The 17,267-nt window shown below is 37.3% G+C and overlaps 2 protein-coding genes across 2 annotated transcripts; both read left to right on the top strand.

Moving 5' to 3' along the window:
* Positions 1-144: 144 nt before the first annotated feature.
* On the top strand, positions 145-6,520 carry htr3b (5-hydroxytryptamine (serotonin) receptor 3B). Its single transcript, XM_087806906.1, has 9 exons — positions 145-163; positions 354-505; positions 851-895; positions 990-1,099; positions 2,204-2,373; positions 3,397-3,554; positions 5,392-5,602; positions 5,865-6,065; positions 6,252-6,520. Exons 1-9 carry the CDS (start codon positions 145-147, stop codon positions 6,518-6,520), a joined length of 1,335 nt encoding a protein of 444 aa, XP_087663032.1.
* Positions 6,521-9,444: 2,924 nt separating this feature from the next.
* Positions 9,445-14,331, top strand: htr3a (5-hydroxytryptamine (serotonin) receptor 3A). Its single transcript, XM_087807127.1, has 9 exons — positions 9,445-9,508; positions 10,072-10,235; positions 10,313-10,357; positions 10,418-10,527; positions 10,598-10,767; positions 11,673-11,833; positions 12,384-12,594; positions 12,738-12,974; positions 14,021-14,331. Exons 1-9 carry the CDS (start codon positions 9,445-9,447, stop codon positions 14,329-14,331), a joined length of 1,473 nt encoding a protein of 490 aa, XP_087663253.1.
* The last annotated feature ends 2,936 nt before the right edge of the window (positions 14,332-17,267 follow it).

Here is a 17,267-nt window from a genome sequence, read left to right as displayed (position 1 = left end):
AATCAATACCAGGAAATCCAAAATGTCGACCAGATCCTTCTCATTGTTGCTTTGCTTTTCATTGGAGACGCTGCACAGAGGAGACATTTTTGATCAACTGTTTGTATTTTTAATGGGATAAAAATAATGTTTATTCTCAAATTGATGGTTCTGTGTTACACAGGTAAGACTTTAAACTGTTATTAATTTGGTGTATGCTTTCATTTTATCTATAATAATCATGTTTTTAACTTGGTAACTATCAATAGAGATACATTACATCAGGAAGGAAGATGTATTGGTTTGTTGAACATGTCTTGAATATAATCTGTCAGAATAATACTTATTTACATTTTTACCAGCCCATTTTGCAGCAAGTGTTCCAGAGAAGCATAAAAGATCTGCTTTGAATCAACTCACCAGAACGCTTCTGAGAAAATACGACTGTGGAGTTCGACCCGTTCACAACTGGACCACCACCACCACAGTCCTCATAGACCTCATCCTTCAGTCTGTTCTGGACGTGGTGAGTTTGGGATTTTAAACTGACTTTTTTATTTTATTGTACAGAAACATTGTAAGGAATTGCGCGTATAATATAAGTGCTATATTTTAACTTGTTATGCAGGTATTACAATATGTATATAAAATTGTTAGGATTGTATAGATGTTAATATAAAAATACATTTAAAAAATATATAACAAATAAAATACTTCAGTCGATAAAATCAGGAAGTTAATATATGAATTAAAATGTAAAGCAATTTAATTTAAAGAAGACACCAACGTAAATATAATTAAATATACTTTTAGCTTTAATATTAAATGTGAACATTATCCTCATCACATTGCTGAAATAATTTCTTCTTAGGACTCAAAGACCCAGAGCATCACGACCAGTGTTTGGTACAGACAGGTATGTACTGTTGCTGTTTATGAAGAATTTGTTTGGAGAATTCTAATTTCCCACCCAAGAGTGAACATATCCACGCACCTTCTGTTGGATCCAGATATGGACAGATGAGTTCCTGGTTTGGGACCCTGAGGAATTTGACGGCATAAATGAGATCTCACTGTCATCTGACGCCATCTGGATACCGGATATTATCGTTAGTGAAATGTGAGTTTGTTGCAGGCATTGTTCTGATTTTCTGGAATAATGTGGTAAACAAGGTGAACAGAATAATTATTAGTAACAGACTTGAATTCACCTGTAAGAGTGAGAGAATCAATAAGGCAGCGCGGCACAGAAATATTGATTCTCTTGTGTGAATGGAGCCAAAAGCAATTATGTTAGAACATGTTAACAAGACAGAACATATATACATGTCTCTCAAATACAACTCATTATCGCTTTATTACATGGGTTAAAAATATAAAATGAAGCATCAATATGAACTGAAAATATTGAGTTAAAAAAAAGAAGCAGAAAAATAGTAAAAAAAATAAATTAGTTACTAGAAAAAAACATTCTTTTTAAATAAATAAATACATCTTTAGGCTTAACATAACTCTATGGCAGAACATAAATGGAGAATAACATTTTACAGGGCAAGATCTACACATTTTGAAAAAGGCTATTATTTATGTGATCAGATCTAAGAAACCTAACATGATCTAAATGTAAAATAAGGAAACTTTTATTTATATTATGACTTTTAATACATTAAATGTATAATTAATATTATATTTCAGTTATCTTATAATGTTACATTTCTTGACCCTCAATATATGAATATATATCCTCATGTATTATCACTTGTATATTAAAATCTATATGTATGTACAGTATGTATGGATTTTAATATACGAGTAATAATACATGAGGACACAATTATAATCTATACATCAACATTGATTCATATTGATTCATCAAGTTAAATATAATACACTTTAGAAATAAAGGCAAAGATGTTAAGGGTCACACCAGTCTTTTTTTTAGGTTTGCAAAAAGATCAAAAGCATGATCATACAATCAATGAAGGTGCACAAATATATATGTCAGAATATTATTATTATCGTCCTATTCTTTTTATTCAAACAATGTATTGATTGACACATACAAGGGAGTCATCGACAAGTGTTTGCTTTAGCTCTTTATTAGCTTAACATTCTGAATTCTGCTGACTTGCTAACATGGGCACAGTCACTGAGGTTATGTAATAAAAAGTTCAGGGTCATCTTCAGCGATGGTCTCAACTTACCTTTTCCTCTTCCGTCCAAGTGTGGCCGAGGGCAAGTCCCCTCCCATCCCGTATGTTTACGTCAACTCCTCGGGCTCGGTGAAGAACTACCGACCCATGCAGGTGGTTCTGGCCTGCAACCTGGAGATGTACGCCTTTCCCTTTGACAAGCAGAACTGCAGCCTCACCTTCCGCAGCTGGTTGCACTCAGGTCTTTACTGTCTTAATGTATATTGCATTAAAATAGCAAGATCATCAGGAGGTAGCTGAAAAATCTGTAATGAAATAATAATAATCAAGCCACAGATTGACAACCACAAAATGATTTTGAGTTTATTAGAGCAATTTTCAGCACTTGAAATATGGTTGATATCAAGAGCTCACTCGCACAACACTTAGCATGCGAGACCAATAATAGTTATTTCTGCAGCTCATAGTGATGAATCTTCAAATAACTCATGGTACCTCGTAACACCTCGATAGTTCAATAATCTGTCATTCATTATCAATATATTTTTATGAATTTAGAACATGTTAATTCATTTTTTAGCTATTTTGATAAAAGCAGACAAACACAAACAACTGAATGTCATTGAAAATTATGTTTCTTTTTTTTATGTCTTATTACTTGTGATCAATTCAGTGTCTTTATTTTGAAAGTCCACTAGATGTCACTCTAAGTTTTATCTGGTTTCATTGAAAAAGTAAAGTAGCGGCCAAGACTATAAAGCAGAGAGTGCCATCTAGTGGCCTTTAAACATGAAGACACTGTATCATGATACCTCATCAGCTGTTTCATGAGGCCTCATCAACCCATCACTAGTAAATTCATCAACAATAAACCTGGACAGTGGAATACATTGGGTGTGTATTGACCTAATGACAAAGACATTCATACAATACATAAACGATAATACGATATACCAATCAACACAAGGAACCCACAGTATCAAAACAGCACTTATCTCTAGTTTCATCTTTGAAATCTACATTAATATAATAAAGTATATTTTTCAACACGATATTTATAAACCATTATCAACAATATCATAACGACTCTTGAGTCCCTTAATTTAATTTCCTTTTTTTCGTTTATCTTCTTGTTTTTTGGTGGTCTTAGGTGGTTTGGAAAGAAAGAAACAATGTTATTATCACTTTCCCCATGTTTAATGTGTTGGTTTGTAATTAAAGGATCAGACGTAATGAAGTGTTTTCTCTGTCTCGGCCCCTGCAGTGAAGGAAATTGACCTGGGCTTGAGGAGGAGTGCCGAGGCCATTACCAATGATAAAAAGCAGTTCATGAACGACGGAGAATGGGAGCTGCTGGCGATTCCTTCGAGCTACTGGCACGTGCAGCAGGACGACATGGGATACGCCCACATCCAGTTCAACGTACGTGACACAGGAGACCGGTTCGATCATAGATCAAAATGCTCACTCTCAGCTCGGAGCAGAGCAACAAGCCATCGCTGCCAGTAAATGCATTGTGATTGCTTATCGATGGTGAGTTTTAACTGCGGCCCTCTGCGGGTTTGGTCCCACTCCTCATGCTGTGCAGTGGAATTGTTAAGTGTAGAGCAATTGGCTGAAACCTTCATGGATCGAGCGAGTGAGCTAATGCCAAATGATGAGGCTTAGGGTGTTTCTGGCCACTAAAGAGGCAGATAGAGCGAGGGGCTGATAGACAGGGGCGGCTGAGCAACCATAATGAGACTGTCTCAGTGGCTGCCTGATCAATGGACTTCTTGTTAGAGCCCGGGAAAATGGCTCCATAGCCCACTGCAGGTGGACAGGAGGCATCGCTGCTATTTATTCTGCTCAAAGACCAATGTCTTCTTAGGAAAGCAACATTTCACAGCTCGGCGGTATATGTCGGAATGCTAGTTTTACTGCTGATGGTTAAAAACTCTGTGGATGCTTTCAAAAATACCAAACAAACAGGAAATATATTTGTCATTCCTGTTGTTACCGGGCCGCACAGAAAGAAAAAAAAAGATCTTACTGCATAAAAGCTTTTTAATTTACAAAAATAAAACATATTTTATTAGAAATAACATTAGTGTGTGACGAGTGAAAATTAGTGATGGTCTGATGAAGCTTCATGAAGCAGTGTCATGTTGTTTAGAGGTCAGTAGGTGGCGCCATCAGTTTAAAAATCATATAATGTTTCATTAGAACAGTTGTTCAAAACAAAGGAAAATAGTGTAGAGACCGCCATCTAGTGGACTCTGAAAACAATGACACTGCTTCATGAAGCTTCATCAGACCATCACTAGTGAAAATAAGTAAAACACAAAAAACAAAAAAGGTTCTCATTCCATATAAATGATGTTTAAACACAAACATGCTCACACATTGGCACAATGTCTCTAAAAGGAGACACTCATACAGAACATCATTGTCAGTATACAATCAAACATACATAGATGCAAATACGCAAACATCTAGTTTTAACCAGATTTTTTTCATGCACTTAATTGTAGTTTTTTTGCATGTCATGTTATTGTTTTTTTTACTTTTCTCTCTCTCAACACTTGACATTTAATCGGTACGGGGTGAAAAAGAAAATCTTGTGGACCCTTGCACTAAGGCATGAGACCCCAGCCCTTTTTTTTGCGGCATGGACCGTTTTAATATCAGGATTATATTCACAGGCAGACCTTCAGATAAAGCAGTTAAAATAAATCATATAGAGTGTGTGTTTCACTCATTATAACTGGTTTACTGGTTTACTCTTTGTGTGAACATAACAGAAACAAGCTTCAGGCTAATGTTCAGAGAAACCACTTTTTTTCCAAACAAAACACATTCAAGTAATAATCAATAGAACAGAAAAGACATGTATCATTTATACTTTCTGTGCGGCCCCTAAAAATGCAGGTCCCTAGACCAGGGGTTGGGAACCACAAGCATAAGGTGAAACAAACGCCAGACACATATAAAAAATGAAAAATAAAAGAAATGTTAAAAAATAAAAATAAAAACGGTTTAATATTGATATTAAAAACTAAGTAAATTGGACTTAAGATGTTTTTGAGGGTCATTGTAGTAAAATCTAACATTATAAATAAACATAACATTATTTTTTATTAAGTTCTTTTTATTTTGTTGTTGTTTCAGAAATATTGACTGCAATACTCTAAAAAAGATAAATTAATGTGTTAATCCAACAGTTTCCTCAGACAAATCAAGTCTCACTTCTTCACGTCTTTCCTCTCGGGGCAACAAGGTGCTGATCAGGCGGCGCCCCCTGCTGTACGTGGTGGGTCTCCTCATACCCAGCATCTTCCTGATGCTGGTGGACGTCATCAGCTTCTACCTGCCTCTGAACAGCGGCACCAGGATCACCTTCAAGATCAGCATCCTGCTGGGCTACACCGTCTTCAGGGTCAACCTGACGGACGAGCTGCCGGTCACCGCGGTCCGCACTCCGCTCATAGGTCAGCGTCTTGTTATTATGTGATATACTGTTAAAATTACAAGGACAAAGGGTGGCCCCATTTGTTTTTCTCTTCTACTTCGTCACCCTATTCGTTACGCAATTATATATTTTTTAATTTTATAATACATACTTTGAAAATCTAGTTTTATTTGCAACTTGTATTTCCTTATAATAAGACTTCGACCTATTTCAGTTTTATAAAAATCATTACTCGATTGATTCAAGATCTAGTGACTTTATTCTACGTTTTTAACCTCCAGGAGTGTTTTTTGCCGTGTGCATGGCCATGCTGATGCTCAGCCTGACCAAGTCCATACTGGTGGTGAAGCTGCTGCACCACAGCGAGAAGGAGGTCAGACAGATGTCAGTGTCCGCCTGCCTGCTGGACAAGTACGGCTCGGCGGGTCACGACTTCCCCGAGAGTGTCGGTACCTCCATTAAAACCCTCGACCAGTCTGGAGGTAAAGCTATCAGATCCGTCAAGAGAAGACTTTTGTCGGTTTCGATGGTACTGAGAGATCTTTGAGGGAAAATTCAGATTTTATCTGTTATTTTGTTAGATTGTATTAATGTTTTTCGGATGAGGCTGAAAAGCCTTACTATTCAGATATAGATTCCTGCCTTGACTTTTCAATCCTGGCCCACAGATTTTGAGTTCGATCCCTCACTGGATGATGACCTGCTGTCTCTGGATGAGATGCCCGACCCGGCTCCCTCTGGGCTGGACTGGCTTCATCGAGAACTGGTGTCTCTTCGTGAAGACTTCTCTCAGGAGGACAGCGAGTCTTCAGCACAGGGGGAGTGGCTGGCCCTCTGCTCCAGACTGGATCGCTATCTCTTTCGCTTCTACCTGCTGGTTCTTGGCCTGTACGCCTCCACTCTGGTGCTGCTCTGGGCCAGTTGGAGCTTCGCCTGATCGCCAAAATTGGACTTTGAAGAATTTGTATATGTATTATGTATCACTGTGTTCTTATGCATACTGTGTGTTTCAGCGCCACCCATTAAAGAGAAATACATTCAGTCGACAAACTGATGCCTGAACATCCCACATCCGACACCATTTGTCCAGAAGAGTGAAAATCTGAGCCTTAAGACAAAAACCTTCACAGATCGTCATCACAGATCTGTATCCACGAGACGTTCGTACAATAAAGATCTTACATATGCAGAGGAAACACTTGGTCACATGACCATCCCTCTTCTTCAACCATTTGTGACAGAGAAGAGAATACTTTACCTAATGTAGTCTTGAAGCTTTGTGGTTTGCTCAATGTAGATAATGTTAATTCTGTGATCTATAAAGTGTTATAAAATGTTTAAATGTTTAAGATAAGATAAGGAACATATATTATTGACATAAAGACACTTCCAATAATAGTAAAAAATATATAATAAAGAAAATTATTTTGGGAAGAATAACAAACATGAAAATAATTAAAGGGCAACTAATCTTGGACATATTGTACTTCATCAGTATGTGTCTGTTTGTAAAAAACTCTCTTTAATTTTTTTTATTAACCAACTAATAAACACTGTTTTTATGGAGGTAATCTTGTTCATCATAACCACGGCCACTCTGCAGTCATTGGTCAAACATCAAGGTTTGTAATCACGAGTCATCATTCTGGATGTCTGGGAGGGACTCATTGTATAAACAAAGCGAGTGTGATTACAGTTGGCTGGAAGAGGAGTGAAGCAATTATTGGACTTCGCTCTTGTAACCTCTTGCTTGCAAAGATTACAGGTGGGGGGGAACTTTAATAAGTAATAAGTTCAAAACATGGTCATGATGAGGGTCTTACTGCATCTTGGAGAGGAAGACAACATCTGAAACATGTGAGTGAGTCAGAAGAGTTGGGTTTTCACATTAGTTGCCCTTTAAAAAAAACCAAAAAGACTTGCTGTTACAGAAAGTTTGGAAAATATATATATATATATTGTTCGCCCTGTGACTCACATTGTTAAAATATTATGGCTCCTTGTGTGATTGAGTTCGATAACCGCGTCTTATGTTGTAATTATTATATAAATATTATAAACAACATGAATAAATGCATTTGTGGACCAAGTTTCCTCAGTTTCTCTTTGCATTTGTAATCTTAGGAATACAGACTTATTCTGCTGCTAATCAGTTGATAGATATTATGGATCATTCATGTGGATAGGTAAGATCAGAGGATCACTAACATAAAAACTACATGAACACATAAAGCATACTTTTCTGTTACTCTTTAAGCATCTATTAGTGCAGGTGGGGAAGTTAAGTACCAGGTAATTCATGCGACTACAGTTGAAAACTAATGCCTGGAAATCTGGCAAATATAATAAAAACATTCTTAGATCTACAATGCTTTATTTAAATCAGATAACAAGATGAAGGTCTTACAAAGACATTTATGTGAGTAAACTGCTATCATGAATCTTCACCACTGAGATCAACTCGCAGATACTGTATAATACGCCGGCCTTGGGGGGAAAATCTATAGTGCCGGTGTGATTCTACTCATACTTTAATCTCCATCCTGCCGCCACAAAATAGATCAATAAAAGCCATTCGGAGCTTAGGCTGCTGTGTCTCCGCTCCCCGATGGTCTCCAAACACTCATGATAAGATTATTAAACCTGCGTCACAGAGCAGCAGCCAGTGGAAGAATCTATGTTAATGTGATTTTTGTAGCATCTGAAACTTCTTCCTCTGCTGGATCCAGTTGCACATGATGTAACGGAGCCGTCGCTGGCTTCATTATCTTCTGCCAGAGGTATTTATGTGCACTTGACTCTCTTCCAAATGACTCGCATTGTGGAGATGAATCTGTATTTAAACACCTTATGAAAACATGACTTCAGAGGAGAAGGTTTTTAGCTGGTTTTACAACCATCATACAATGAACGCAGCTTCACAACTGAAACAAAGAAGTTTAACATGATCAAGTCAAACATCACAGACTATAGAACAAGGAGCTGAAATCTCAAAGTACAAAATGTGCATTTAAAAACAGGAGGTACTAGTCAGATTTTTACATTGTCTTTTCATTCTTTGAGGCTTAATTTACCTGAATTATCTCTGTGTTTGTCTTTCCAACAAAGTACAGTTTTACTATGTGCATGATACTATTGCAGCTCAGAAGAGTAACCGCAGCAACAGACTCCTCTCCCTGCACTGCAGAACAGAACGCTTTAAGACGTCCTTTGTTCTTTCTGCCATAAGATGTTACAAAAGAACTCTCCCTCATGCTTGAGATGCACTTTTACTTTTGCTTTTTCTGTGGCAACTTTTGAATTATTTATTTATGTCTTTCTATGTTTTTGTATGTATTTATTAATTTGATTTTAGATGTATTTATAACCCTAACCCATCCATCCATCCATCCATCCATCCATCCATCCATCCATCCATCCATCCATCCATCCGTCCGTCCGTCCGTCCGTCCGTCCATCCATCCATCCATCCATCCATCCATCCATCCATCCATCCATCCATCCATCCATCCATCCATCCATCCATCCATCCATCCATCCATCCTAATCAGAATGACTTATGTGTTAAAGCATTAGTCTTTCTTTGTATCATAACAACTTTTAATACTGTTAAAAAAAACACATGTTGACAAGCAACTACAGGAATAAAGTTATAAATTGAATCTGTGTTTTTTAAATGATTTAAATGTATATTTTTTTCTTTATTTTTTTTTGACGGAAGAACACACCCTGATGAGTAAAGTGACACTAACAAGGTTTGTCTTGTGAGTCAGTGAAGTGATGGATCAAGTGGTGAAAGTGTGTGTGTGTGTGTTTCCATCAGAGCAGCACACAGACATCAACAACAGTCGGACCAGCAGCATGAGACCCTCGTGGACCGTGTTAGCAATTCTTGCCTTTCTTGAAACACCCAGAGCCTGCACAGGTACTTTTTTACTCTTACTCCTACTTATTTATGGCTATTCATTTGAACTATTTTCTACTTACAGTTTTACTTAAATCACTCCTTTAACACCACCGAGACATACAGTAATACCTCACAAACTATTGTATGTACAAATAGATTACTTATAGAATTATCTATTCAATATTTTAACAAATATTTTATTAACTAAAAGCTGGTCCCGGGACCGTTACTGGTCGGTAAGGGAAGATATTTGTTACTGGAAGGAAAATATGTTGTATGTTATTTCTTTTATATTGAGTACAACTGTCTGAAAATGGTTGTATTTTTGAAAGATGGCAGGATTTTCTCTCGAGTCACATTAGCCTGTGACTGTTGACATGTCATTGTATTGGTAAAGGTTATAATAAGCCTTTAAACTAGTGAAAACTATTAAGGCAAAACTCTATATGGGACCATGATGTGCCTATGATGGTGCATTTTGGTCGGATGTTTTTCTCAACCCTACCATAAATGTTGGTGCGTGTTGTCAAGGATGTTGCGGAACTGTATGACTTGTAAAACAGTCAAATGACTTGTTGCAGTGAAAAGACTGGGCGGCAGCTCTGGGAGGTTTGCAAACGCGACGTTGGTGCGTCTCTCTGAGTTCCTGAGCGCGGGATATAAGAAAGGAGTGAGACCAGTGAAGGACTGGAGGACCTCCACCATCGTGGCCATCGACCTGATGGTCTATTCCATCCTCAACGTGGTCGGTTTCTAATCCTCTGCAATCTTGTTGAATAGTTCTTGACACAACATCTGACTTGTGAATCCATGTGAAAACAGGATGAGAAGAACCAGGTGTTGACGACCTACGTGTGGTACAGACAGGTACAGACTCTAATGTTTTATGGTGACAGGATTGGAATCATTCGAGTGTATTCTGAACAGGCATGGACCGATGAGTTCCTGGTGTGGAATCCAGAGGACTTTGATGAAGTCAAACAAGTTTCTATCCCCACAGCCAACGTTTGGGTGCCAGACATCCTCATCAACGAGTTGTAAGATCCGCTGCTGTTTTAATAATAACCCCGTTGAGTACGACTTTGACTCCCTCGTCTGTCACGCCAGCGTGGATGTGGGGAAGTCTCCTGACATCCCATATGTCTACGTGACACATGATGGACTGGTTCGGAACTACAAACCCATCCAGGTTGTCACGGCGTGCACGCTCAACATCTACAACTTCCCCTTCGACGTGCAGAAGTGCAGCCTGACGTTCCAGAGCTGGCTTCATACCAGTGAGTCTCTTTTTCATACCGACGACAGAAGCAGGAGACGGAGTCGAGAACGAGTGACAAGTTTACATTTTATAAGAAACTTAACTTACTTTTACTTTTAGGATTGTTAAAGCAAAATTATTAGTCTAGAAATAACAGTTTTTAACAGAATAATTGCCTGTCCCTCACATTTTTTTTTGAATAATACAACTATATATGTTTTATATCATGTAAAAACTAAATTGAATACATCTATATTTACATAATCTGATATTTAAAGAATTCAGAAGTATATTACTCATATTTAATCTTCAGGACATGTCATTTAAAGCATCAATCTGAGAATAATATAAATTAAATAACCATCAACATATTTCCACAGTCCGATAAAATGGCCGCTGATGACGCTAACTGGTGTCAATGAGCAACTTGTAAGATATATTTTAAAGATGCTGTTAAAAAAATCTAATAATAATAATGAATACAAACAGTAATTATTGTACAAAGCAACATTTTTTATTTTTGGAGATGGTTTGAAAATGCTTCAATCCTACTTTATTTTTCCATTTTTATATATATTTTTTTCATGATCAGTGCTTTGCTTCTAAGATACAACAAGATAAAATTTACAATGTATTTCGTCCCATAGTTTGGATTTAAAACAGTAACAGTAACACAGACCACAGATGTATTTACAGGGCAAACATAACAAGCATGTATTCAATATGTTGCAAAATAAATCATAAATAATAATGAAATATCTCCAGAATTAATAACGAGATGACAAAAAATGAATATGTATTCGCTATAACAGAAGTATGCACAAGAACGTGAACTGATAAAAGTTTGCTCACAGAAGAAAAGTAGAGTAAAGGAGAGCGTTAAAAATTAAAATAAAATCTATTTATGTTGCTTTCCATCCACAGTTGACGACATCAACATCACGCTGATGAGAAGTCCTGAAGAGCTCCGGGAGGACAAGAGCGTCTTCATGAATCAAGGGGAGTGGGAGCTCCTCCATATTCTGTCCAACTACAAGATATTCAGCGTGGACAACGACGACTACTACGCCGAGATGAAGTTTCACGTGAGAGATTCGTTACTCAAGAAAGTGAAATGAGCTCCTTGGCAGGGGTATGCTTTATCTCGGTGCTTCTATTAGGAGTGACATGACACGTCAAAACAACCTTTAAAAAGTGGGCAAAACAAAATTAAATTAAATGCAAATCTGATCATTTCTAATTTAGATTGATTGAACCTTTGGTTTAACTGTTTGCTAAACTGTTGCATGATGGGATTTTTTGTATTGATATTGATATGCCATTGATAATAATGAAAAAAGCCTAATGTATTCTCCTGTCAGGCATAAACAGCAGGTTCTTGTTCTGTGTCAGGATGAGTCTACTTCATAGTGTTGGATAAAATTGTCTTTTAACGTCATTAAAGTGTACAATTACAATTATTTTCTAGATTAAAAGTTAGGAATTTTATCAGAGATCTAAGTGAAGAAATGAGTGAAGATGACAATGTAACCATGAGTTATTGATTTCTTCATTTAAAAGCACATATAAAACCTGGTAAAAAGAGACGATATAGCACAAGTCAAAGGCAGCTAAGGTGGATGTTGAAACTCACAGGTGGTGATCCGGCGGCGCCCCTTGTTCTACACGGTCAACCTGCTCCTGCCCAGCATCTTCCTGATGGTGATGGACGTGGTGGGCTTCTATCTCCCCCCCGACAGCGGCGAGAGGGTTTCTTTCAAGATCACCTTGCTGCTGGGATACTCCGTCTTCCTCATCATTGTCTCCGACACTCTGCCTGCCACCGCCATCGGAACCCCGTTGATCGGTGAGCAGCATCTCTCACGTCTTATCAGCAATTTGCATTAATATCAGGGTTCCTGCGCTGAGAGCTATCTTCAGAGAGAAGCCTGTGAAAGTGCTTCTGCTGCTTTTGAAGGTAGAGATGTTGAGACCTGGTGTGTGCTGCAGGGGTGTACTTCGTGGTCTGCATGGCCCTCCTGGTGATCAGCCTCACGGAGACGGTCCTGATTGTCCGCCTGGTCCACAAGCAGGACCTGCAGACGCCCGTCCCTCCCTGGGTGAAGTACCTGGTGCTGGAGAGGGCGCCGGTCCTCTTCTGCATCCACCAGAAGCACAAACTCTGCTCCAGACTCTCGTCACAGAGTTCAGACCTGGAACACTACAAGGAGAGCAACTATGGAACAGGTAGATCCTCAGAAAACTGTCTTTTCAAATGTTTGATTAAACTTTATTATTAGTAATATATTCATATATACTGTATGTTTAGAGGGGCTGAGGAGGTTTCATGAAACAGTGTCTTTATTTTCAAGTCCACTAGAGGGCATCCTATCCTTTTATAGAAACCCCTGAACAAAGTGTGGCCCTCATGAGGTCAGATGAAAACTTCAAAACGGATCAAGAAGACATTTTTGACTGCTCACAGGCAATTATATTTTTTATTTATTTGTATTATTAATTTAAAGTTTAACACTAAACTTTGTTTCAAGCTCCTTTTCCTTTGGTTACCTTTGTTTTTTTGCCTTTTTTTTATATTTTTTTTACCTCAAAATAATTATAATAAAACATATTTAGAAAATGTTTTAAGAAAATATAATATACAATAAAAAACAATTTCACCTTTTCTGTTTTTAATGACAAAGCATATTTTTGTTCAATCTTTTAAATTTGATCGTTTTATGTGTTTCTTGTTGCTTGTGGTAATCACCCCCCTTTGTTTATACAATGAGTACCTCGGAGTTGGAGACTTCAGGGATTGATTACGTGTGGTGACAAACATTGATGCTTGACCAATCACAGCAGAGTGGGTGTGATTATAGTAAACCAGATTAAATCTCCAGAAAAATAAAGTGTTTTCAGGAGGTGGGACTTAAGCACATTCTCTAATGTACATATTTCAATGAAGAGTGAGTTTTGTACAAACAGACACATACTGATGATACAATAGAGTCCAATATAAATTTAAGACACATTTAAATCAACACGTTAGTTGCCTTTTAAAACTATCTTGTTTATTTCCTGACGGGCCCTAACAGCATTCGTGCAGAAATTTAATTGTCCCTCTTTTTTATTATCTTTGGCTCAGAAATACTACTTCGAAAGCACATGAAGCAATGAAACCACATTTTTGGACTGAGAGCGCCAACTATTCATCTCTGTTGAAGGACACAGGGTTTCATGAAACCTCTTCATCAAACCTAGACTAACTCTAACTGCATTCTTGTCCGGCTCAGCCCAGTGCACTCTCCATCACACCTGTGAGATCGGCCGCAGGGTGAGTCACCACGAGCGGGAGAGCGTCCTGATGGGCCTGGGCCGACCCCTCCCCAGAGACCCCACCCCGCCCGTCATGGACAACATCCTGCAGGAGGTGACGGCCATCCGACGCTTCCTGGAGAAACGAGACCGAGGCCGAGAGATCGCCAAGGAGTGGCTGCAGGTCGGCTACGTGCTGGACGTGCTGCTCTTCAGAGTCTACCTGGTTGCCATGGTGACGTACAGCATCACGCTGGGCACGCTGTGGTCGGTGTGGCAGGTCGCCTGAAGTCCTGAAGGGAATTTTTTCAAAGTGGAGAAGTTGCTCAAGACAGAGTGTTCTTAGGAGAGTACACTGTGGTGCACATGTTGACAGCTGGAGCTCATCATCTATTAAAGCACACGCTGAATTAAACATCAATGTCATCAGCAAAGCTTTTCAGGTGATAGAAGGATGAACCTTCACACTCAAGCACTCGCTTTGTTAACACTTAAATAATCATTGTGTGTTTTTGAACGCCGCACATGACCAAGATTTAACCAAGAGAAACATCTCAAGACATTTTTATTCATACCTGATTTTCTGAGACTCCTGTGTTGTTCTCAGTAATATCTTGACCTTTAAAGTATATACTTTATTGAATATTGTCTTGATTGTTTAAGCGTTTTGTGAGCCTGGTCTGGAAAAGCGCTCTACAAATATGAATTACTAACTTACTTACTTAATTGTGAGTATAACTAGTTACAGAACAAATAAGTCATTTTGTTGCAACAATTTTCCATATTTTCTCATCAAGCCTGGACTATTCTTTTGGAAAGTTCTGACCTCTAAAAACGAGAGGCTCAGCAAGAAGTGAAGTAAGGTGTTCATATATAATATAATGGTTAATTGTATGTTTGTGTATACTTTTAAATAACATATAACAACCATGTAATAAAGTCAGTTTTAAGGTATACATGTATATTCAACAATCCTTCTAAAATAGCTTTATATAACTATCATGTTATCATTAAACTCTACATGTATTTTATTACGCAGAACTTACTATAAAACTCATGTCAGATATCGATGAGAGCGAGTCGTTGTTGCAGTTCAAACATAGGCCAGTTGATGGCGCCACTCACAACGACATGGAGGAGCGTATGTAAAGTGAAGAATATAAAAAAACATAATTAAACCAAAGTACTGTGTTTGTATTAGAATGTATTGTACAATAAATGCTTAAACACTTTCTCCTCATTACAATATGTACATTTCTATTCCCACCGTCACGAAGGAAACATCTATTTAAAGAAAGCTCTTTGTGTTCTGACTCATTTATTTGTGTTGTCGAGGTGATTGTGTGCTTTATTTGTGCTGCTAATTCTCACAGACATTGATTCCATTGGTTAGCTCGCTTTAATAGGCAGCCAAACAAGATCACTTGATACAATTAAACATATTTGCATTTCAAACTGAGACGTCTTTGGAGACGATCACGTTTATTTATTAGAAAGAGATGTTCTTTCCTCTGACCTTGTCAATAATGTATTTATAGAAGCCATTTTTCTTATGTCAATTTAAAAGTCCCAAAAATACATGTTTATTTAATCTTCAAAATAGTAGGTTTAGTATTTGATGGAAAAAACAATAATATTACCTGAAAAGTTATTGAAATGTGTTAAAATCAACACACTTAAATGTTGAAGAAATACATAACATTATCACTTTGATATCATTATACGACTAAAAAAAAGATATTTTTTAATGACTTACTTACTTACAATATCGTGAGTAAGTTATGCTATTTCAATATTAAATCAAGCTTACTGTTTCCAAAAAAAATTATGCTGAATATCATTTCATATTAAATGAAAAAAAAGGTCAGAGGTTAAATGTCAAACAAACAAACCTTCATGATCTTTGCAACCATCCTGACATTCACCAGCTCCTTCCTTCCTAAACACCCCAAAATAAGATCACACATGATCCCTAAACTAACAAAACCCACTCTTGAGGGACATTTCCTGGTTTTGTGTCCGTCCACAACAGTCAAAACAAACATTGAAAGACAGCGACGACGTGTTCTCGCTGAAATAGTAGGAGCCGCTTAAGCAGAGCGAGAAGAGACGCCTCATTACTTTTCAATACACTGACGCACAGATCTCCTGGTGCCTGCTGGGAAAAGGAAATGAGCAAATATCTGGACATTATTAGGACATTTTTTGATCAAAAGTTATCCGTCTTCTTAAATAATGTATTTTATGACAATAATATTGACGTACGGGAAGGTAAAAACTGGAAAACTATTTTCACATTTTAGTAAAAAATATCCTTTCTTATTTAATACTGAGTTAGGAAGTCCATGTATGAAGGTTAGGAGATGGATAAATACAAAAAATGCTGATCGCAACAAAAAAAAAGAAAAAAAGCACTTTTTTTTCTTTTATAGAAGTGAGAGCAATAAATAATAAATACAGTCTCATACAAGGAGGATTCAATGTACGTGGAATTATTATTTTTAAAAAGTCATAGTGTCGTTAAGTTAATAACATTTCCATTATTTTAACGACACTCACATGACTCACAAACTGCTAAGCTAACGTTACAAACTAGCTATATATCTAGTAATAACATAGAGCTAATCCACGCTATGTTGTGTTTGCTAAAGTAACATTTCCATTATTTTAACGACGCTCATGAAAACAATATAAACTGCTAACGGTACAAACTAGCAATAGATCAAGTAATAACATAGAGCTAATCCATGCTATGTTGTGTTTGCTAAAGTAACATTTCCATTATTTCAATGACGCTAAAGAAAACATAAACTGCTAAGCTAACGTTACAAACTAGCTATATATCTAGTTGTAAAATAGAGCTAATCCATGCTATGTTGTGTTTGCTAAAGTAACATTTCCATTATTTCAACAACGCTAAAGAAAACACATCAATTGTTAAGCTCACGTTACAAACTAGCTATATATCTAGTTATAAGATATGACTAGTCCATGCTACGTTGTCTTTATTAACTTCTTTTTTTTCAGCTCGTCCAGAACCAAAGAAGAAACCACGTCCATGAAACAGCTCAAGATTGTAGCTAGTTGTTAGCGTAACGTTGCTAACCTCAAATATTTAGTTTATTTTGTAGGAAGGTTGTGTTCCCAGCCAAACATATAAAAATATATTAAAAGTCGCGCCATGATGTCGACACTAAATTTAAACTAGTTAGGATTTAAATTTTA

Source organism: Callionymus lyra, chromosome 14 (assembly GCF_982586985.1).
Source record: "Callionymus lyra chromosome 14, fCalLyr1.hap1.1, whole genome shotgun sequence".
Taxonomy (NCBI): Eukaryota; Metazoa; Chordata; class Actinopteri; order Syngnathiformes; family Callionymidae; genus Callionymus; species Callionymus lyra.
This window is presented reverse-complemented; position numbering and strand designations above follow the sequence as displayed.